The sequence below is a fragment of the Hemiscyllium ocellatum genome, chromosome 28 (assembly GCF_020745735.1).
Source record: "Hemiscyllium ocellatum isolate sHemOce1 chromosome 28, sHemOce1.pat.X.cur, whole genome shotgun sequence".
Lineage (NCBI taxonomy): Eukaryota > Metazoa > Chordata > Chondrichthyes > Orectolobiformes > Hemiscylliidae > Hemiscyllium > Hemiscyllium ocellatum.
The window spans coordinates 5,001-29,911 of NC_083428.1; the positions used below are offsets into that span (position 1 = coordinate 5,001).

General features: G+C 41.3%; 1 protein-coding gene across 1 annotated transcript in view; it reads right to left on the reverse strand.

Annotated features, from left to right (window-relative positions):
- Positions 1-370: 370 nt before the first annotated feature.
- The window catches only part of LOC132829115 (gamma-interferon-inducible lysosomal thiol reductase-like), a 62,137-nt gene continuing 37,596 nt past the window's right edge, over positions 371-24,911 (reverse strand). The window contains exons 4-7 of the mRNA XM_060846438.1: positions 15,679-15,774; positions 15,357-15,509; positions 6,670-6,738; positions 371-500 (exon numbers count right to left, since the gene is read on the reverse strand). Of these exons, the coding sequence (XP_060702421.1) occupies positions 465-500; positions 6,670-6,738; positions 15,357-15,509; positions 15,679-15,774 (354 nt within the window). The 3' untranslated portion in view covers positions 371-464. The remainder of the gene's footprint in view (positions 501-6,669; positions 6,739-15,356; positions 15,510-15,678; positions 15,775-24,911) is intronic.

A 24,911-nucleotide genomic window follows, 5' to 3' on the forward strand; every position in this document is an offset into this window, starting at 1 on the left:
GAAACATTTATTTCCCCATGCAGATTCAAGTGTTAAACAAGAACACCTTGATTTATTTGACCCTTTCGTGAAATGAAGTTGAAATTCCGGAAAATAGTTTCCACGATTTATCTCTCCAAAAAATAAATGTTTAGACAAAACCACCAAGGACTTCAACAACACTTTTTCGTTACGCAATCACCAGATTATCTTTAATTTCAGAATAACAATTAATTCCTGCATAGAAATCTGATAATTTGAAGCAAAGGCATGGAAATTGTACTGGATTTGAGAAGGTTTGTACTTGAATAAATTTGTACAACTGTGTACAGAATATGGTATGTATCACATAATGCATAGTTCTGACAGTTTTACTGAATCTGAAAGAGAATTAAGAACCATCATAAAATGTACCTATAGAACAGTCTTTATTGCCCTTATCCTATATAACCATGCAGCAATATTTCTGTTTTTGAACGTTCTGTTCAGATGTCCTCACTCAGGTCACAGATGCCATCACCCTGTTGAACATGAAACAATGAAAAGATTGATAAAAACTTCAATGAAAACAAATAAAAGAAGATGCTATAGATACTGCTCCCTTCACTTCTTAGCACAATGGAAACTCCACAATTGAAGAAAAGGAAGACTCCAATGCACTATAAGAAGGCTCTTGTATCAAATCCCCGAAATGGGGTCAGTTATAAATGGCTACTTGGATAGTTACTGTCTGTAAAGGCATTTCTGAGGCATAATATTGATAATTACTAGAGAAGGATACTGATGCTATGGCAAGGAGCCCCTGGCTTCCTTCCAGAACAAGACAATTTCCTAACTATGTTTTGGTGCACAAAAGAAAGTAAATTGTTGAACATGGGAAATGATCAATCATTTCTGTGGCCAATAGCCTTTCTCTAAGGTTGCCTTAAGGAACTTTGAAAATGCAATGCAAAGTAATATTAGTTCTTGGGTGCTGAGGGTTCTGCTAAGTATTTTAGAATGGCTCTTTAGATAACCTGATGCATCTCTAAAGAGGCAGGAATGAATTCCAGTTAAAATGCCATTAACTGGAGTTTGTCCAAAAGTTCATTAGGAGTTCACTCTAAATTCTGGTAATGTCATGGTATTGACTTTGTTCTCTTCACTCCAACCATGGAATTTCAAGAAACTAGTGTCCTCAAAATTTTGGATCAACAGGCTCATGAGCAAAAATTGCATGTTGGAGTAGACAATAGACAATAGGTGCAGGGGTAGGTCATTCTGCCCTTCGAGCCTGCACCACCATTCAGTATGATCATGGCTGATCATCCTTAATCAGTATCCTGTTCCTGCCTTATCTCCATAACCCTTGATTCCACTATCCTTGAGAGCTCTATCCAACTCTTTCTTAATGAATCCAGAGACTGGGCCTCCACTGCCCTCTGGGACAGAGCATTCCACACAGCCACCACTCTCTGGGTGAAGAAGTTTCTCCTCATCTCTGTCCTAAATGGTCTACCCCTGTATTTTTAAGCTGTGTCCTCTGGTTCGGCACTCACCCATCAGCAGGAACATGTTTCCTGGCTCCAGAGTGTCCAATCCTTTCATAATCTTATATGTCTCAAGCAGATCCCCTCTCAGTCTTCTAAACTCAAGGGTATACAAGCGCAGTCGCTCCAGTCTTTCAGCCTAAGGTAGTCTCGCCATTCCAGGAATTGACCTCGTGAACCTACGCTGCACTCCCTCAATAGCCAGAATGTCTTTCCTCAAATTTGGAGACCAGAACTGCACACAATACTCCAGGTGTGGTCTCACCAGGGCTCTGTACAGCTGCAGAAGAACCTCTTTGCTTCTATACTCAATCCCTCTTGTTATGAAGGCCAGCATGCTATTAGCCTTCTTCACTACCTGCTGTACAGCTAGTCAGACTAACTGGTCTATAATTTCCTGCTTTCTCTCTCCCACCTTTCTTAAAAAGTGGTACAACATTAGCCACCCTCCAATCTGCAGGAACTGATCCCGAATATATTGAACTCTGGAAAATAATCACCAACGCATCCACAATTTCCCGAGCCACCTCCTTCAGTACCCTGGGATGAAGACCATCAGGCCCCAGGGACTTATCAACTTTCAGACCTAACAGTCTCTCCAACACCAATTCCTGGCAAATATAAATTCCCTTCAATTCAGGTTCTTCAGCCATTGTGTCTTCCCAAGTGTATACAGATCTGAAGTGCCAATTCAATTCTTCTGCCATTTCTTTGTTCCCCGTAATATATTCCCCTGTTTCTGTCTTCAAGGGCCCAATTTTAGTCTTAACCATTTTTTTGCCTTTCACATACCTAAAAAAACTTTTACTATCCTCCTTTATATTATTGGCCAGTTTACCTTCGTACCTCATTTTTTCTCTGCATATTTCTTTTTTAGTAATCCTCTGTTGTTCTTTAAAAGCTTCCAAGTCCTCCATTTTCCCACTTATCTTTGCTATGCTATACCTTTTCTCTTTTAACTTTATATGTTTTTTAACTTCCCTCGTCAACCATGCCTCCTCCTAGGATCTTTCTTCCTTTTTGGAATGAACTGATCCTGCATTTTCTGCATTATACACAGAAATATCTCCCAATGTTCCTCCACTGTCATCCCTGCTAAGGTATTGCACCATTGAACTTTGGCCAGCTCCTCTCTCATAGCTCCATAGTTCCCTTTATTCAACTGGAATATTGTCACTTCTGATTGTACCCTCTCCCTCTCAAATTGTAGATTGAAGCTTATTGTATTATGGTCACTACTTCCCAATGGCTCCTTCACTTCGAGGTCCCTGATCAATTCTGGTTCGTTGCACAATACCAGATCCAGAATTGCCTTCTCCCTGGTAGGCTCCAGCACCAGCTGTTCTAAGAATCCATCTCAGAGGCATTCCACAAAGTCTCTTTCTTGAGGTCCAATACCATCCTAATTCTCCCAGTCTACCTGCATGTTGAAATCCCCCATAACAACTGTAGTAACATCTTTGCGACAGGCTAATTTCAGCTCCTGATTCAACTTACATCTGATATCCAGACTACTGTTTGGGGGCCTGTAGATAACTCCCAAGAGGGTCTTTTTACCCTTAGAATTTCTCAGCTCTATCCATACCGACTCTACATCCCCTGATTCTAGGTCCCCCTGTGCAAGGGACTGAAAATCATCCCTTACCAACATGGCCACCCCACCCCCTCTGCCCGTCAGTCTGTCCTTACGATAGCATGTGTAGCCTTGAATATTCATTTCCCAGGCGCTGTCCACTTGAAGCCACATCTCAGTTGTCCCCATAATATTCAATCTGCCAATTTCCAAAAGAGCCTCAAGCTCATCTCTTTTATTTCTAATACTTCGTGCATTCATATATAATATTTTTAATTTGTTACTGCCCTCACCCTTCCCATCAACTCCTATTTCACTCAACCTCACAGCATTATCCCTTTTTGAGTTTTCTGCTTCATTGATACAGTAATCATGTATGGTCTCTTAATGGAGCAGGTTTGAGGCATTGAATAGCATTCATTAAATTTATTCATAATTTTGGATCTTATTGGCTAGATTACACACAACACCAAGCAAATGTAGTTACATCACAAATACTCATAACCTTAGCATGTTGCCACTGGGTTTCATATAAAGAATAAAAGGTTTACAATATTTGTAGATTAATGTGAAAATGAGTTTCAGTATCTTTTCACAAAACTATTCTTAACTGAAATAAATCGCTTCATGTCTTCAACATTCAATACAAATTTATCCTCAAAGATAAATCTCAAGAGTAATTCTTTAGCCAGTCTTCAATATGATTTTACAGGACTAACTCTTGTCAAGTACAGAAACATTGTCTATGCTTTCCATCAACTTTTTAAAAAATGTTTCATTGGATACTGGCAATGTTGACTAGGCCAGCATTTCATGTTTCCACGCTGTAGGGAATCTAATCTATCATTTTCCTTTACAATTCAGTTACTGGAGTGTCAGTCACTAAACATATTCATTGAAGCTGTCAATTTTTTAAAAAGGATGTATGTTTTGTAACACAGTGGAAAAAAACAAGGAGATACATGTATACATGCAGGCAGTGTCTTCTGGTAGCTCCAAAACGTTCACATTGTGCATGCAAGAAGCTCTGCACAAGCTCACTTTGTGAAATGCCCTACCAGTTATAAACATGACGATGCCTAAATGGACAAAATAAATATGGCCCACCAGGTTGGAATGACAAATGTTCACCTTGCACATGCATACTGAACACATTTTGGAGGTGTCAGCAGATATTCTTAAATGACAATTTTGAAAGATTTTATTACAATCAGCAAAAAGAAAGATTCAACTCATCTTTTTTCCCAACAATTCCTTTACTATCACTCAACTTCAGTGAAAATTATTTCTATTTCTACTTTAAAATTTCGAATTGAATTGATGCAGCTGCAAATGTTTCCTTTTGGAATTTTTTTGCACATTGTCCAGATGAGATTCTCTCCATGACCGCCTTTCCCTGAGACACACAGACAGATTTAACTCATTAATTTTTGCCTGACTTTGACTACATTGATGGGGACATTTAAAAAATGCTCCTTTCCAACTCTTCTGGCCTGAGGATTCCACAAACTAAAAATGCCTTCCTGCTGGTTTAGGGCTTTTGCTCTGAACTCAACCTGCTTGCAGTCCCTTGCCATCTGTATTGCTGTGTCATTCAACCCTAAATCAACAATAAGCAGTAATTTTCATATCATGTGGCTGATTGACACATTTAGCTTAAGCCAGACAGTTTCCTAGAATAGTTGTCTTTAGTTCTTTATTTCAAATTATTTTCAGACCCCTTCTCAAAACTCTACTTTAGAAATAAATTCTCTCAAGTATCATGACATATTATAAACTTGCATTGCAACATATTTTTAAATTAAGTATTCTGTACAAATGTAAATTGTCAATATTGGTGTTGCACACAAGATTCTAGATTTCTGTGTTCGGCTTTTGCATGTTTTTTTTAAATAGAATCCCCACAGAGTGGAAACTGGCCATTCAGCCCAACAAGTCCACACCAATCTTCCCACCCTGACCCACCCCGCCTACTGTATCCCTGCATTTCCCATGACCACATCAGTGGTTGGGAAACTATTGGAGGGACTGCTTAGGGATAGGATTTACATGCATTTGGAAAAACATGGACTAATTAGAAACAGCCAGCAAGACTTTGTGCATGATAGGTTATGTCTTACTAACTTGATTGAATTTTTCAAAGAGATGACAAAGGTTATCGATGAGGGTAGAGCAGTGGATTCTGTCTGCATAGATTTTAGTAAGGCTTTCGACAAGGTCCCTCATGGCAGGCTCATCCAGAAGATTAAAATGTATGGGATCCAGGATGGCTTGGCCATGTGGAGTAAGAAATTGCTTGCCCATAAAAGGCAGAGGGTAGTGGCAGGAGGGTATTTTTCTGGCTGAAGGTCCATGACTAGCATGTATTCCACAGGGATCTATACTGGGACCTCTGGCTTTGGATGAAAATATAGATAGGTGGGTTAGTAAGTTTGCAGATGATACAAAGATCAGTGAGTTGTAGATAGTATAGAAGGTTGTCAAAGGACTCAGTAGAATATAGATCAGTTGCGGAAATGGGCAAAGAAATAGCAAATGGAGTTTAATCTGGATAAGTGTGAGGTGCTGCACTTTGGGAGATCAAATATATAGAATTTCCTACAGTGTGGAAACAGGCCATTCAGTCCAAAATGTCCACACCAACCCACCAAAGAGCATCTCACCCCCAACCCATTCCCTACTCTGTCACCCTGCATTTCCCATGGCTAATGCACCTAACCTACACATTCCTGAATACAATAGGCAATTTAGCATGGTCAATCCATCTAACTTGCACATTTTTGGAGGAAACTGGAGCATGGGGAAAACATGCAAACTCCACAGACAGTCGCCCAAGACTGGAATCAAACCTGGTTCCTGGCAGCACTAACCACTGAGCTGCTATGCCACCCTTGAACCATCAAAGTATGTTCAGAGACTATAGAGGGAACTCCATCAGAGATAATTGCCAGACATGTTCGAATTGTTTAAAGTTCAATTCTTCAATGTTGATAACAATATTGAGAATGTTTGGGGATCCCTTCCCATCAGGAATTTTATTAAACCAATTGGATAGATTGAACATTTATGCCATCTGAAACTTTGTTTGGCTTTTTTTGTTGTATTATTTTTTCATGGATGAAAGCATTGCTGGCTAGTCCAACATTTATTACCCATTCCTAGGTACCCTTGAGAAGATGATGGTGAGCTACCTTCTTGAACCGCTGCAGTTCATTTGGTGTAAGTCAACCAACATTATCATTGGGGTGGAAGTTCTAGGATTTTAACCAGCAACACGAAGGAATGACAAAATATTTCCAAGTAAGGATGTCAGTGGCTTGGAAGGGAACTTGCTAGTGATGGTGTTCCTATGTATCTGCTGCCTTTGTCCTTCAGAATGGTAGTGTTCATTGGTTTGGAAGGTGCTAAATAAACAAGCTTGGTGAATTTCTGCAATGCACCATATAAATTGAAAATTCTGAAAATATTACAACAAAAACTGCCTTAAATTTGTTATAAATCCACTGACCTGCAGTGTATTGCCAATATATTTTTGAATTTCTTTGTATCACAGACAAGAAGTTGAATAGAATTTTCATTTTTACTTACTATGTATGTGTTGCACACCAGACCGAACAGATCATTCTCAGCATGATACTGGAGCTCCTCTGAGTGTTCCTATGCAAAGACAGAAATCAATCACTTCCAGGGCATGAAAACAACATAAATCTAATACTTGCCTTGATATCTAATTTTATACAAACTGCACAAACAAAATTCCACAAAGCAGGGAAAAATGAAAACATGAACATACAATTCAATTGAGGAGCATTACTTTTTGACGAGATTAGCCAATAGGTTAAGATGAAGACATCCTTATAGGCCAAGAGGGATGAGATGATGATTTTATTTTACTTGGAGAGTTATGCACCTTTGGAACTCTTTATTATAGATGGCTTTATTATAGACGGCTGTGGAGGTTCAGACCTTGAGTATGCTAAGTGTAGAAATTGATAAATTTCTGATTGTCGATGTGTGTAGCATTATGGGATGGTTTGAGTATAAGGCATTGAAGTGTTCCATCAGCCATGATCATGTTGAATGGCGGGGCAGTCATGACAGGCTGAATGACCTACTTCTGCTCCTATATTACTATCGTGGCCAATTCCATTAGGTTCTACTACTTCCCAGAGTAAATGAAACATTCTCTGAGCTTCTTTAATGAACTCAAAAATAGTCCATTTCTTCTGGGCAAACTTTATTCTTAAAGTAAATGGCAAAAACTGGTTAATCCATATGTTATAATCCATATGTTATGATCCATATGTTATGATCCAGATTTAAAAGTACATTGCCTTAAATCACAGTTACAAAGCACACAAAGGCAAGTGTCTGTAGAGATGATGAGTTCTTAGAAAAAATGCAAAACATCAAAATATTTTTAAAAAGGGGCAGAAGCAGGCCATTCAGCCCTTTCAGCCTGCTCCTCCATTCAATATGATCATGACTGACCATCAATTCTGTCCTCTTTTCCCACTCTGTTCTCCCCATACATTTTGATGCTTATAGCGTTAAGAACCATATCCAGCTATTTCTTGAAAATGATAAAAAAAGGTAAAAAAACAATTTGTGACTCAAAGATCTGGAAATAGAGGATAAGATATGATGATGTGATGCTCGATTGGGAAATGGCAAATGGAGTTCAACCTGGATAAATGCGAAGTGATGCATTTTGGAATGTTGAACTTGAATGCTGAATATAGGATTAAAGACAGGATTCTTGGCAGTGTGGAGGAACAGAGAAATCTTGGTGTTCAAGCGCATAGATCCCACAAAGTTGCCACCTAAGTGGATACGGTTGTTGAGAAAGCATATGGTATTTTGGCTTTCATTAACAGGGAGATTGAGTTTAAGAACCATGAGGTTTTTCTACAGCTCTACAAGTCCCTGGTTAGACCATACTTGGCATATTGTGTCCCGTTCGGGTCGCCCGACTATAGGAAAGATACAGAGGCTTTGGAGATGGTGCAAAGAAGGTTTACCAGGATGCTGCCTGGACTGGAGGACTTGACTTATGAAGAGAGGTTGACTAAGCTTGGACTTTTCTCTCTGGAGAGAAGGAGGAAGAGAGGTGACCTGATCAAGGTATACAAGGTAATGAGAAGCATGGATATAGTCAAGAGCCAGAGATGTTTCCCCAGGGCAGGATTGACAGGCACAAGGGGTCATAGTTTGAAGATATTAGGAGGAAGGTATAGAGGAGACATCAGAGGTTGGTTCTTTATGCAGAGAGTTATGAATACATGGAATGCATTGCCAGTGGTGGTGGTGGAAGCAGAGTCATTAGGGACATTTAGGTGACTGCTGGACATGCACATGGACAGCAGTGAATTGAGGGGTGTGTAGGTTAGGTTATTTTATTTTCTATTAGGATTAATCCTCGGCACAACATCGTGGGCCGAAGGGCCTATTCTGCACTGTACGTTTCTGTGTTCTATGATTTCTCACATCCATAGAACTTTCTGCTGATGAAGCCGAATTGCTAACAGCTGTAAATTGATGTTCAGTTCTGATTCCAATCAACCTGGATTTGAGAATTGGTCCTTGCAATTTTTTTTATTATTCAGTCACAGGGCGAGGGCATCACTGGTTGGGCCAGCATTTATTGCCATCCCTAATTGCCCAGAGGTCAGTTGAGAGACAACCACATGGTTGTGGGTCTGGAGTCACATGTTGGCCAGACTAGGTAAGGATGGCAGTTTCATTCCCTAAGGGACATTAATGAATCAGATGAGGTTTTTTCCTGACCATCAACAATGGGTTCATGGTCACCACTAGACTTCTAATTCCATTTAATTCCAGATTTTTATTGAATTCAAATTCCACCATCTGTCATTGGGGGATTTGAATCCAGGTCCCCAGAACATTACCTGGGTCTCTGGATTAATAGCCTAGGGATATGTGGGCGCACGGTGGCACAGTGGTTAGCACTGCTCCCTCACAGCGCCAGAGACCCGGGTTCATTTCCCGACTCAGGCGGCTGACTGTGTGGAGTTTGCACATTCTCCCCGTGTCTGCGTGGGTTTTCTCCGGGTGCTCCGGTTTCCTCCCACAGTCCAAAGATGTGCAGGTCAGGTGAATTGGCCATGCTAAATTGCCTGTAGTGTTAGACAAGGGGTAAATGTAGGGGTATGGGTGGGTTGCGCTTCGGCGGGTCGGTGTGGACTTGTTGGGCCGAAGGGCCTGTTTCCACACTGTAAGTAATCTAATAATGTGACTCAATTTCCCCGACTAGACACAAATAATGGTATTTGGGAAACCTATTATTCTCCTTCTAAGAAACAGGACTCCAGGTGGATTTGCAACCTCGGAAATGTTTTCACTACTCACCCATTTCTGTGTCTCCAAAACTGAATTTTAAGATCACAGGGGGTTGCTAGGCAACCATTAGCTAAGGTCCCTAATTATCTCAAAACCAGATTTCTCCCCAGTTATTACAAAAAAATTATCCCATTTCTTACCTCTTTGCTTCACTTCTCCAAAGTCACCTGATTCCAGGAAAATAAACCAGAAGCTGTCTTACAGCACACATTAAAACATTTTTCTTCAGTAATTAGCAGGTACGTCACATGATCCTGTTCATTCCAGAAAAATGTCTAAATACTTCCATCTCTTCCAATTTCCTTCACATAGTTCATATGTACAAATATGCATTGGGGTTATGGTTAAGGGCTCAGCTCTAATACAGCAAACAGTTTTGGACCCCTTAACTCAGGAAAGGTATAGAGCCATTGGAAGCAGTCCAGAGAAGGCTCTCTAAGCTGATCTGAAGGATGGACTAACTGTCTTATGAGGAGAAATTGAATATTTTGGACCTGGAAGATCTAAAACCACACTGTGTGTCTGGCAGGATTTCCTCAACCACAGCAAACATGTGATTCAGGATATCTACCACACAGAAAAAGGCCTTATGACTCATCTCATCCACATCAGTTAAAATGAACCACCTAACTAATCTAATCCCACATTACAGCATTGGTCAATAGCCTTCTATGCCTGGGCATTGCAAGTACTTTTTAAATGTTATGAGAGTTTCCAGATTAAAACTACAAGACATAGGAGTGGAAGTAAGGCCATTCAGCCCATCGAGTCCACTCTGCCATTGAATCATGGACATTTCAACTTCACTTACCCACACTCTCCCCATAGCCCTTAATTCCTTGCGAGATCAAGACTTTAGCAATCTCTGCCTTGAAGACATTTAATGTCCCAGCCTCCACTGCATTCTGTGGCAATGAATTCCACAGGCCCACCACTCTCTGGCTGAAGAAATGTCTCCTCATTCCCATTTTACATTGACCCCCTCTAATTCTAAGGCTGTGCCCATGGGTCCTAGATTGGCTGTTGTTTACATCTGGAATTCCTCTTTTCAGTTGGACAATTTTAAGGTTGAGACTTTGATTAAACAAAAGTTTGAAGTAGATGGCTGTTTACGTGACTGGAGGCCGGTGACCAGTGGCATACCGCTTCAATGTTTGTGATATATCAACAATGGTGAAGAAATTATGTGATTGGAGGGAATGATAAGTAAAGCTTGCTAATGACAAGAAGCTTGGCCAGGTGGTTGACAGTGAGGAAGGTCTGAGGTTACAGGATGATATAAATCAGTTGGGCAGATCAGCAACAGAAGTAATTTAACCATGATAACTATGAGGTGATGCACTTTGGAAGAAAAAACAATATCTGGGAGTACCCTATGAATGGCAGGACACTGGGAAACTCAGAGAAATTTTGGTGTGCCTGTCCATAAGCCTGTGTAGGTGGCAGGACAGGTTAGTGAAAAGACATATGCCTTTATCAGTTGGGATATAGATTATAAGAGTTGGAAGGTTATGTAAATTTTGGTTAGTTCACACATGTAGATGTGCTGTAAGTGGTTCTGGTCACCACACAATAGGAAGGATGTGACTCCATTGGAGAGGGTACAAAAGAGATTCACCAAGATGTTGCCTCATATGGAGCAGTTTAGCAGTCAATTAAAATGAATAGTTTTATTGTCATATATACTAACGTGAGTACAGTGATAAGTTTACAAGTAGCTGCTTACAGTGCCATCTGAGGTACCAGATACCTAGGAACAGATTCTTAAGTTCAAATCTTTAGGGGAAAAACATGAAAAAAAGAAATAGAAAGTCCAGCAATAAATTAGAAGAATAGAGAAATAAGAGTTTACAATAACTGTTCTTCCAACCCAGACCTCACCTCAATGCCAGGAGTCAGGCCCGTTCTGAAGACGAGTCTGAGTCCATGTTGAGGTTGGGTGTCTGCGCTGGCTTTCACCCCAGACATCACCGATACCGCCAAGGATGGGAAGTGAAAAGAAAAAGAAAAAAAACATGAAAAGAGGGAGAGAAAGTAAAGAAATGGACAGAGCAAATGAGCTACAGTTTAGGAGTCCTACTCCACCGCCATCTTGGAAGAGAGGCTGAATACATTCAAGTTGTTTTCTTTAAGCAGAGAAGGCTAAGAAGGGACCTAATTTAAAGTGTGATTGGGTTTGGGTTAGGCAGGAGGTTTAGAGGGGATTTGAGGAAGTGTTTTTCACCCAGAGGATGGTAGAGTCTGTAATGTGTTGCTTGGGAGAGTAGAAAATGTGTTGCTGGTTAAAGCGCAGCAGGTCAGGCAGCATTCAAGGAACAGGAAATTCGACGTTTCGGGCAAAAGCCCTTCATCAGGAAACGTCCGAAACGTCGAATTTCCTGTTCCTTGGATGCTGCCTGACCTGCTGCGCTTTAACCAGCAACACATTTTCAGCTCTGATCTCCAGCACCTGCAGACCTCACTTTTTACTGCTTGGGAGAGTAGTTGAGGCAGGAATCCTCACAACCTACAGAGAGTAATTGGATGAGTAATTGAAATGCTATAACATTCAAGGTTATGGGGCCAAGCGCTGGAAGTGGGACTAATGAAGATTTAGGCTAGGCTTGTCAGAGCAGACTCGAGGGGCTGAAAGGCATCTTCTGTAGTTAAGGATTCAATAATTCTAACTGTTAGTGTTCTTCAAGTAAGGTTCAGAAGCATTCAGACAAAACTTCTGCAAAATCAACTGTGATAGATCAACTAATGGTTTCCCTTACTGCAAAGAAATCTCCCTTGCCCACTCTTATTCTCTCAATTGGCTAATATTTCAAGGTGGACAAAAACATCCATGCTTCAAATGGACTCTGAATCGCAGTATCATTGACCTTAACAAAATAGATTTGTGAAAATAGATAAATCCCCTGGGCCGGATGGGATTTATCCTAGGATCCTCTGGGAAGCCAGGGAGGAGATTGTCAAGCCTTTGGTATTGATCTTTAAATCATCATTGTCTACAGGAATAGTGCCAGAAGACTGGAGGATAGCAAATGTGGTTCCCCTGTTCAAGAAGGGGAGTAGAGACAATCCTGGCAATTATAGACCAGTGAGCCTTACTTCAGTCATTGGTAAAGTGTTGGAAAAGGTTATAAGAGATAGGATTTGTAATCATCTAGAAAATAATAATTTGATTAGGGATAGTCAGCACGTTTTTGTGAAGGATGCCTCACAAACCTTATTGAGTTCTTTAAGAAGGTGACCAAACAGGTAGATGAGAGTAAACCGGTTGATGTGGTGTATATGGATTTCAGCAGGCATTTTTTAAGGTTCCCCACAGTAGGCTATTGTACAAAATGCGGAGGAATGGGGTTGTGGGAGATATAGCAGTTTGGATCAGTAATTGGCTTGCTAAAAGAAGACAGAGGTAGGTGGTTGATGAGAAATGCTCATCCTGGAGTCTGGTTACCAGTGGTGTACTGCAAGGGTTGATGTTGGGTCCACTGCTGTTCGTCATTTTTATAAATGACCTGGATGAGGGCATAGAAGGGTGGGTTAGTAAATTTGCTGACGACACTAAGGTCGGTGGAGTTGTGAATAGTGATGAAGAATGTTGTGGGTTACAGAGAGACATAAATAAGCTGCAGAGCTGGGCTGAGAGGTGGCAAATGGAGTTTAATGCGGACAAGTGTGAGGTGATTCATTTTGGTCGGAGTAACCGGAATGCAAAGTACTCGGCTAATGATAAGATTCTTGGTAGTGTAGATGAGCAGAGAGATCTTGGCGTCCAGGTACACAGATCCTTGAAAGTTGCCACCCAGATTGACAGGGTTACTAAGAAGGCATAGAGTGTTTTAGCTTTTATTAGTAGAGGGATCGAGCTCCGGAACCACGAGGTTATGCTGCAGCTGTACAAAACTCTGGTGTGGCTGCACTTGGAGTATTGTGTACAGTTCTGGTCACCGCATTATAGGAAGGATGTGGAAGCGTTGGAAAGGGTTCAGAGGAGATTTACTAGGATGTTGCCTGGTATGGAGAGAAGGTCTTACAAGGAAAGGCTGAGGGACTTGAGGCTGTTTTCGTTAGAGAAGAAGGTTGAAAGGTGACTTAATAGAGACATATAAGATAATCAGAGGGTTAGATAGGGTGGACAGGGAGAGCCTTTTTACAAATATAGTGACGGTGAGCACGAGGGGGCATAGCTTTAAATTGAGGGGTGATAGATATAGGACAGATGCCAGAGGTAGTTTCTTCACTCAGAGAGTAGTAAGGGTATGGAATGCTTTGCCTGCAACGGTAGTAGATTCGCCAACTTTAAGTACATTTAAGTTGTCATTGGACAAGCATATGGACGAATATGGAATAGTGTAGGTGGGATGGGCTTCAGATTGATATTTCAGTTCGGCGCAACATCGAGGGCCGAAGGGTCTGTACTGCACTGTAATGTTCTATGTTCTAATAACTAGACTGGTACCTTTGATATCATTAAAAATAGTGCCTAGTTGTCCATCAAGCTGTAACATGTTTTGAGTCCCACACCTCAACGTTTAGGCAGACAATGGCGGAGAAGGGAAAAAAAAGGCATCAAAGCCTGCATCCTGCTCCCACTGGCTCATGGGTCATAGTACAAAGAACATAGAACATCGAACATTCCAGTGCAGCACAGGCCCTTTGGCCCTCAACATTGTGCCACCCTGCGAAACCAATCTGAAGCCCATCTAACTGACACTATTCCATTCTCGTCCATAGGCCTATCCAATGACAATTTAAATGCTTTAAATTTGACAAGTCTACAACTGTTGAAGGCAGGTTGTTCCGTGCCCCTACTACTTTCTGAGTAAAGAAACTACCTCTGACAAGGTATGATTCTGTAAGAGTGACTATGTCAGGCTGTTGCTTGGCTAATCTGTAAGACAGCTCTCCCAATTTCAGCACTAGCCTACAATCTTTGTTAAGAGGACTTTGCACAGTTGACAGAGCTATGTTTTTACCATTGCGTTGTGTTATGTTCTTGTTGTTGCCTTTTGTGGTTCCAATGTGGTCTGTCTAGTTTCATTTGTTTGTTGTGACTTTCTAGTAACTGATACAACTGAGTGGTTTACTAGGCAATTTAGGAGGGCAATTGAGAGTCAACATTGCTGTGGCTCTGGAGTCAATTGTAGACCAGACCAAGTAAGGATGGCAGATTTCCTTCCCTGAAGGGGATTAGTGAACTAGATGGATTTTTCTGACAATTGACAATGGCTTCATGGTGATCAGTCAACTCTTAATTCCAGATTTTTTTTTTAATGAATTCAAATTCCACCACCTAACATGGTGGGATTCGAATCCAGGTCCCCAGAACATTATGCTGGGTTTCTGGATTAATAGCTGAGTGATAATACCACAAAGCCATCAGATCCCCAAACCTTGCTTTGAAATCTCACTGAGAATGTGTAGATTAAAATAGGAACTAAAGATCGTGCAGGAACACGTTAAAATAGAAAATGCGAGAAATGCATAGCAGATTATATAGAATCAAAAGAGAGAAGAGTGATTTTCACAAACTTAACATTAGTTTAGTCATCGCTAGTCTGAAGGGTCAATAATATAAAGGTTATGACAGTGATTATTAGTCATTACATGTCGACGACTCATTCAATCCAATGGAAACCAAGTGCTTCTTGGAAATTGAAACAGGACACTAACAATACAGTTAAGGAAACACTGCACCTTTGATTCTTTTATAGCCAAGGAGGCATTGGTTTGGAAATTTTCAAAACAAATGTCCAAACTCTTGAGCGTGTTGTGCCAAGTTTAAGAAAATACCTGAATAAAAAGTGAAAGACATGACAGAAACTCACTTGCCTTATATCAATTCACTTCATAAGCACAGCAGACTATTCAAATTATTGAGATTGTACTTACACAAAAATATAATAATGTTTCATAAAATCTCTTACCCCATTGATCAAGATCCATGGGACATAATTATGTGATGGCTCCAATTCATTTGTCATTTGAGCATTTTGATGCATCAATTCATTTCCCTTACTGCCGTTCACACAGTTTATAATGGTATCCCAAAGCACTGTTGGTGCATGTACTTGTAAACACTGTGAAAGTTAATGGTTTCCCAGAATAAGACATGCACAATGTTAAGACATCAGACTGAATCATTGTAGCAGCACTGATGGGAACCAATAAGTGAATTCCCTTTAATTGGATTATAAACCCTTAATAGAATTAGCATTGAGTCTATTTATTGAGTGTTAATGTACTTACACTCTGGGCATCAGTGAGAGGTGAAGAGGCAGATTCCATGCAACAAATTACTGGCATATAACTTGTAGCATTCTTAAGGTAATGAATCATGCATGCCTAGACAAATATAATCACATGTAAGAAATATTACAAAATATAATCACATATCTGCATTACCAACACATTGAGTGTGCAGTTTCTCCTTTAGCTACATATAAGTAATTGGAATAAAATTAAAAAGTGCCCAATACAGATTATGATAGTGAACAATTAATGCACTATCAAATAATAAGATAAATAATTAGAATCTATTTTATAGCCATTAATTTTATAAGAAAATTAAAATTGTTTCAGTGAGAAAGGGGCTGAAAATTTCTGTTTTGACCTGGTGTCAACTTCAGCCTGATAAAATTGGAAAAGAAGACAACACAATAGTTTCTCAACTCAGTGAATTTAATCAACTCTAGGAATCAAGCGGTAAGTGGGAAAGGGAACAGAATAGAATAAGAGAATAGCGAGGTAAGGGTACAGGGAAATGAGGGCTAAGACTTGAAGCAAGGTGGGTGCGGACGTGGTTATGGATGAAGGTGGGTGTCAATAGAACAGGAGCAAAAGGTGAGCACAGAAAAGTCAGGACTTCTGTTCCGTACTAAGTGGAGGATAAACGCTAGTGATGTAGATGTATTAAGAAGGTCCATAACCTATAAGGCCCATGCACTACCCAGTACAGTAAAATATTTCTTGATATTGCATAAGGCAAAATAATGTGACTGAAATCTGGCATCTGTAATGCTATGTACCTCAGTTACTGGCTGGGATTAGTCATTACTTAGTTCCTCTCGCAGAAGACCAATAGAAATGCTTCATGATTTCCAGCATTGTTAAGTTGTACACCGACATAATAGAGGATGGGATGTTCACTGAGTCTCCTGTTCTGGTCAGTTGTTTCATTTTTGTCAGCTTTCATGAGTGCAGTGCTGGGATTGCTCAGTTTGTTTCTACAGCAGGTTGCTTCTACTATTTAGTATCCAGGAAGTACAATGCTTGACCTTTTCTCAGTTGGTAACTCATTTTGAAGGTTGTTCTTGGTCTGTCCACCTGAACTCCTTCAGAAGAACTTCAGAAGAAGAGTCATATTAAACTCAAAACATTAACTGTGTTTCTCTCTCTAGTTTCATGTTTGTTTGTCTTTTATTCAGAACATCATAATCCTTTGAGTGTGGTACAATGACTTGATAGTTACGATAGAGTGAGAGATATGCCAGGCTTTAGGATAGAGGTAAAAGCCATCCTGCTGCTGTTCATACTCCAGTGTGCCTCAAAGTACCTAGTTTTGAATGGTCAGATCTATTCTCAAACTAACCTACTCTGTGTGCTGGTGTTTTTAATCTATTCTTTCACTGGAACAGGCAGTTGAATGTTCTTCCTGCAGAATTGGGAGGTAAGGGTCACTACTAGAGTCCCTGCTGACTTCATCTGCAGGAAATGCACCCAACCCTAGCTCCTCGAAAACTGGAGTTAGGGCTGGATGAACTTCCAATCATTTGGGAGGCGGCGGGGGTTATTGAGAGGAGTTACAGGGAGGTTGTCACACCTCAGGTACAGGAAAAAGATAAATGAGTTACAGTCAGGGGACAGAAAGGAAACTGGCAGGGTGTGCAAGGATTCCCTGTGGCTGTTCCCCTCAATAACAAGTATACATCTTTGGATACTATTGGTGGGAAGACTTCTCAGGGGAAAGCAGTGGGGCATAGGTCTCTGGCACAGAATCTGTCCCTGTTGCTCAGAAGGGAAGGGGGAAAAGGAGCAGAGCATTAGTCAATGGGGAGTCCATAGTTAGGGGGACAGATAGGAAGTTCTGTGGGAACGAGAGAGACTCACAGTTGGTGCTGCCTTCCAGGTGCCAGGGTTCGCGATGTCTCTGATCGTGTTTTTGGAATCCTTGAGGGGGAGGGAAAGCAGCCCCAAGTCGTGGTCCACATAGACACCAACAACGTAAGTCAGAAAAGAGATGGGGATTTAAAGCAGAAATTCAGGGAACTAGAGTGGAAGCTTAGAGCTAGAACAAACAGAGTTGTTATCTTTGGTTTGTTACCCGTGCCATGTGCGAGCAAGGCAAGGAATAAGGAGAGAAAGGAGTTGAACATGTGGCTACAAGGATGGTGAAGGAGGGAGGGTTTTGGATTCCTGGATAATTGGGGCTCATTCTGGGCTAGGTGGGACCTCTAAAAACAGGATTGTCTTCAGAAGGGTATCAATATCCTGTGGGGGGAGGTTTGCTAATGCTCTTCGGGATGATTTAATCTAATTCAGCAGAGGGATGGGAACCTAAATTGTAGTTCCAGTATACAGGAGGTTGAGCGTAGTGAGGTTAGAAATAAGGTTTCAAGGTCGCAAAATTTCACCGGCAAGCAGGAAGGTGGTTTGAAGTGTGTCTACTTCAATGCCAGGAGCATCCAGAATAGGGTGAGTGAACTTGTAGCATGGATTTCGATGTTGTGGCCATTTCGGAGACATGGATAGAGCAGGGACACGAATGGTTGTTGCAGGTTCTGTGATTTAGATGCTTCAGTAAGAACAGAGAAAATGGTAAAAGAGGGGGAGGTGTGGCATTATTAGTCAAGGACAGTATTACAGTTGCAGAAGGGATGTTTGAGGACTTGCCTACTGAGGTAGTATGGGCTGAGGTTACAACAGAAAAGAAGAGGACACCCTGTAGGGTTTTCTACAGGTTTCAAATAGTTCCAGAGATGTAGAGGAAAGGGTAGCAAAGATGATTCTGGATAGGAGCAAGAGTAACAGGGTAGCTGTTATGTAGGACTTTAACTTTCCAAATACTGACTGGGAATACAATAGTTTGAGTACTTTAGATGGGTCAGATTTTGTCCAATGTGTGCAGGAGGGTTTCCTGACACAGTATGCAGACAGGCCAACAAGAGGCGAGGCCACATTGGATTTGGTACTGGGTAATGAACCCGGTCAGGTGTTAGATTTGGAGTTGGTTAGCACTTTGGTGATAGTGACCACAATTCGGTTATTTTTACTTTAGCAAGAGTTATAGCTGGGGAAAAGGCAATTATGATGCGATTAGGCAAGATTTAGGATGCATAGGATGGGGAAGGAAACTGCAGGGGATGGGCACAATTGAAATGTGGAGCCTGTTCAAGGAACAGCTACTGCGGATCCTTGATAGGTATGTACCTGTTGGGCAGGCGGGAAGTGGTTGAGGGAGGGGGCCATGGTTTACAAAAGAAGTTGAAGCTCTTGTCAAGAGGAATTAGAAGGCTTATGTTAGGATAGAGTCATAGAGATGTACAGCATGGAAACAGACTCTTCGGTCCAACCTGTCCATGCCGACCTGATATCCCAACTCAATCTAGTCCCATCTGCCAGCACCCGGCCCATATCCCTCCAAACCTTTTCTATTCATATACCCATCCAAATGCCTCTTAAATTCTGTAATTGTACCAGCCTCCACCACATTCTCTGGCAGCTCATTCCATGCATGTACCACCCTCTGTGTGAAAAAGTTGTTCCTTAGGTCTCTTTTATATCTTTCCCCCCTCACCCTAAACCTATGCCCTTTAGTTCTGGACTCCCCGACCCCAGGGAAAAGACTTCGTCTATTTATCCTATCCATGCGCCTCATAATTTTGTAAACCTCTACAAGGTCACCCCTCAGCCTCCGACACTCCAAGGAAAACAGCCCCAGCCTGTTCAGCCTCTCCCTACAGCTCAAATCCTCCAATCCTGGCAACATCCTTTTCTGAACCCTTTCAAGTTTCACAACATATTTCCGATAGGAAGGAGACCAGAATTGCATGCAATACCCCAATAGTGGCCTAACCAATGTTCTATATAGCCACAACATGACCTCCCAACTCCTGTACTCAATACTCTGACCAATAAAGGAAAGCATACCAAATGCCTTCTTCACTATCCTATCTACCTGTGACTCCACTTTCAAGGAGCTATGAACTTGCACTCCAAGGTCTCTTTGTTTAGCAACACTCCTAGGACCTTACCATTCAGTGTATAAGTCCTGCTAAGATTTGCTTTCCCAAAATGCAGCACCTTGCATTTATCTGAATTAATCTCCATCTGCCACTTCTCAGCCCATTGGCCCATCTGGTCCAGATCCTATTGTAATCAGAGGTAACCCTCTTCGCTGTCCATGACACCTCCAAGTTTGGTGTCATCTGCAAACTTACTAACTGTACCTCTTATGCTCGCATCCAAATCATTTATGTAAATGACAAAAAGTAGAGGACCCAGCACCGATCCTTGTGGCACTCCACTGGTCACAGGCCTCCTGTCTGAAAAACAACCCCCCACCACCACCCTCTGTCTTCTACCTTTGAGCAAGTTCTATATCCAAGTGGATGAGACATGAAGGCTCAGTTAGGGCACTTCAGAGTTAGAAGTTAGTCAGGAAAGACCGAAAGAGAGAGCTAAGAAGAGCCAGGAGGGGACATGAGAAGTCATTGGCAGATGGGATCAAGGAAAGCTTTCTTTCAGTATAATAGGAATAAAAGAATGACTAGAATAAGACTAAGGGTAATTAAGAATAGTAGTGGGAAGTTGTCTGTGGAGCCCCAGGAGATAGTGGAAGCCCTAAATGAATATTTTCCATCACAATTCACACTGGAAAAAGACAATGCTATCAAGGAGAATACTGACATACAGACTACTAGACTAGACGGGATTGTGGTTCACAAGGAGGAGGTGTTAGCAATTCTGGAAAGTGTGAATATAGGTAAGTCCATTGGACTGGATTAGATTTATCCTAGGATTCTTTGGGAAGCCAGGGAGGAGATTGCAGGGCCTTTGATTTTGATCTTTACATCATCATTATCGGCAGGAATAGTGCCGGAAGACTGGAGGATAGCAAATGTTGTCCCATTGTTCAAGAAGGAGAATAGAGACAACTCTGGTAATTATAGACCAGTGAGCCTTACTTCAGTTGTGGGTAAAGTGTTGGAAAAGGTTATAAGAGATAGGCTTTATATGCATCTAGAAAGGAATAAGATGATTAGGCATAGCCAACACGGTCATGCCTAACAAACTTTATTGAGTTCTTTGAGAAAGTGACCAAACAAGCGGATGAGGGTAAAACGATTGTCATAGTGTCTATGGATTTTAGTAAGGTGTTTGGTAAGGTTCCCCACAGTAGGCTATTGCATAAAATATGGAGGGTAATTTAGCAGCTTATATCAGAAATTGGCTAGCTCAAAGATGACAGAGGATGGTGGTTGATAGAAAATGTTCATCCTGGAGTTCAGTTAATAGTGGTGTACCACAAGGATCTGTTTGGGGCTATTGCAGTTTGCCATTTTTTTTATAAATGGCCTGGCTGAAGGCTTGGAAGGATGGGTTAGTAAATTTGCAGATGACACCAAAATCTGTAGAGTTACAGAGGGACATAGATAAGATGCAGAGCTGGGCTGAGGGGTGACAAATGGAGCTTAATGTGGAAAAGTGTGAGATGGTTCACTTTGGAAGGAGTAACAGGAATGCAGAGTACTGGACTAATGGTAGGATTCCTGGTAGTGTAGATGAACAGAGAGATCTAGGTGTTCATGCACATAGATCCCTGAAAGTTGCCACCCAGGTTGATCAGGTTGTTAAGAAAGCATACAGTGAGTTAGCTTTTATTAGTAGAGGAATTCAGTTTCGGAGCCATGAGGTCATGTTGCAGCTGTACAAAGCTCTGGTGCGGCTGCACTTGGAGTATTGCGTATAGTTCTGGTCACTGCATTATAGGAAGGATGTGGAAGCTCTGGAAAGGGTTCAGAGGAGATTTACTAGGATGTTGCCTGGTATGGAGGGAAGGTCTTACGAGGAAAGGCTGAGGGACTTGAGCTGTTTTCATTAGAGAGAAGGAGGTTGAAAGGTAACTTGATTGAGACATATAAGATAATCAGGGGGTTAGATAGGTTGGACATTGAGAGCCTTTTTCCTCAGATGGTGATGGCTAGCATGAGGGGACGTAGCTTTAAATTGAGGGGTGATAGATATAGGACAGATTTCAGAGCTAGTTTCTTTACTCAGAGAGTAGTAGGAATGTGGAATGATATGCCTGCAACAGTAGTAGACTCACGAACATTTAGGGCATTTACATGGGTCATTGGATAAATATATGGATGAAAATGGAATAGTGTAGGTTAGATTGGTTCACAGTTCAGCACAACATCTAGGGCCAATGGGCCTGTACTTCGGCACAACATCGTGGGCCGAAGGGCCTGTTCTGTGCTGTATTGTTCTATGTTCTATGTACTGTTCAATGTTCTATGTTCACATTTGCTGACTTTGCAAAACACTTTAAAACTGTACCTTCTGGGAACAGTTTCTCCATATCTACTCTGCCCAGAATCCTTATGATTTTGAAAAAGTCTTTGAAATTTCCCCTCAACCTTCCCCTTTTCAAGGATAAGAGTTCCAACTTCTCCAATCTACCATCACAACTGTAGTTTTTCCATCCATAAACCATTACCTAAACCTCTTCTGTCCTGTCTCCAAAGCATTCACATTGCTGCCGCTCTGAACTGTACAGAATATTCCAGCCGAGATCTTATCAATGTCCTATGCAGATTCAGCAGAAGCTGCTCTTGTACCTTATGCCCCACTTCATGAATGTTAAATATTATATGCTTTATTAACAGCTCTCTCAACCTATTCTGCCATCATTAATGACTAATACGCATATACAACCTGGTCTCTCTGCTCCTGACACCTTTTAGAATACCATGTAGTTTATACTGTTTGTCCATGTTCCTTATACATAATGTATCATTTCATACTTTTCCGCATTGAGCTTCATTTGTCACGTATCCACCCACTCCACCAAACTGTCAATGACTGATTGAAGTTTTACATCATCTTCCCCATACTTACAAACTTCCCACATTTTGTGTCATCCACAAGCTTTGAAATGGTCCCTTTCCTTATGGATAATGTATGTACATCAGAAAAAGCAAAGTTCCCAAAACCCATTCAATGGGAACTCTGTTACAAACTTTCCTCACTTTCCTTCTATGATCTGCCACTTTTGTCAAACATCTATTGCGTGGTACAGTATGAGACATCTTTTGGAAATCCATGCACACACTTCAACAACTTTGCCCTCATCAACCCTCTCCAGTAACTCTTCAAAAAAAAACTGTAAATTAGTTAGTTAAGATGCAACCTAGCAACACTATCCTTGCTGGTTTCTTTGAATTAATCCATCATTTTCAATGTGACCAATAATTATAAAATTCAGAAATCTGAAGTGAAAAGGGACTTGGGAGTCCTAGTCCAGAATTCTCTCAAGGTAAACTTACAGGTTGAGTCAGTAGTTAGGAAAGGAAATACAATGTTGTCATTCATTTCAAGAGGACTAGAATATAAAAGCAGGAATGGACTTCTGAGGTTTTATAAGGCTCTGGTCGGACCACATTTAGAGTATTAGAACATAGAATGTAGAACAGTACAATACAAGGGCCTTTGGCCCTTGATGTTATGCCGACCTTTTATTCTACTCTAAAGTCAAACTAACGTACGTACCCTAAATTTTACTATCATCCATGTGCCTACCCAAGATACGCTTAAATGTCCCTAATGTATCTGACTCTACTACAACTGCTGGCAATCCATTCCACACATCCACCCCCTCTGACATCTCCCCTAAACCTTCCTCCAATCACCTTAAAACTATGCTCCCTTGAGATAGACATTTCCGCACTGGGAAAACATCTCTGGCTATCTACACTACCAATGTCTCTCATTACCTTGTACACCTCTATCAGGTCACCTCTGTTCCTTCTTCTCTCCAGTGTGAAAAGCCCTAGCTCACTCAACCTCTCTTCATAAGACAAGTCCTCCAATCCAGGCAGCATCCTGGTAAATCTCCTCTGCACCCTCTCTAAAGCAACTACATCCTTCCTATAATGAGGCAACTAGAACTGAACACAATATTTTAAGTGTGGTACAACCTGGGTTTTATAGAACTGCAGCGTAACCTCATGGCTCTTAAAATCTCCCTGCTAATAAAAGTCAACACACCATATGCCTTCTTAACAACCCTCTCAACTTGGGTGGCAACTTTGAAGGATCTGTGGGCACGGACCCAATATTCCTCTGTTTCTCCACAGTGCCAAGAATTCTGCCTTTAACCCTGTAATCTGCATTCAAATTTGACCTCCCAGTATGAATAACTTCAGACTTTTCCAGATTGAACTCTATTTGCCACTTCTCAGCCCAGCTCTGCATTCTGTCAATGTCCCATTGCCACCTACAACAGCTTTCAATACTATCCACCACTTCACCAACCTTTATGTCATCAAAAAACTTACTAACCCTTCCACTTTTTCATCCAAGTCATTTATAAAAATCACAAATTGCAGAGGTTCCAGAACAGATCCCAGTGGAACATCACTGATAATCGAACTCCAGGCTGAATACTTCCCATCTATTACTACCCTTTGTCTTTTATGGCCCAGCCAATTCTGTATCCAGACAGCCAGATTTCCCTGTAGCCCATGCGTCCTTACTTTCTGAATGATTCTACCATGGAGAACTTTCTCAAATGTCTTGTTAAAATCCATGTACACTACATTCATTGCACTACTTTCATTAATGTGTTTTGTCACACCCTCAAAGAATTCAGTAAGGCTTGTGAGGCATGACCTGCCCCTCACAAAGCTGTGGTGACTATATCTAATCAAGCTATGCTTTTCCAAATAGTCACAATTATTGTCTCTCAGAATCCTCTCCAATAATTTGCCCACTACCAACATAAGACTGACTGGTCTATGATTCCCAGGGTTATTCCTATTCCCCTTCTTGAAAAAGAGAATAATGTTTGGCATCCTCCAATCATCTGGCACTACTCCAGTGCACAGTGAGGACACATTGATCATTGCCAAAGGTGCGGCAATCTCTTCCCACACTTCCCTTGGTAACCTTGGGTATATCCTGTCTGGCCCAGGGGACTTATCTATCCTCATGTTTCTCAAAATTTCCAACACATCCTCCTTCATAACATCAAACTGATTGAGCACATCAGCCTGTTTCATGCTGTCCTCACAAATGATAAGGTCCCTCTCACTCGTGAATACTGAAGCAAAGTATTCATTAAGGACCTCCCCTACCTCCTCCAACTTCAGGCACAAGTCCCCTCCACTATCTCTGATTGGTCCTACCCTCACTCTGACCATCGCTTTATTTTTCACATAAGTGTAGAACACCTTGAGGGTTTCCTTAATCCTACCTGC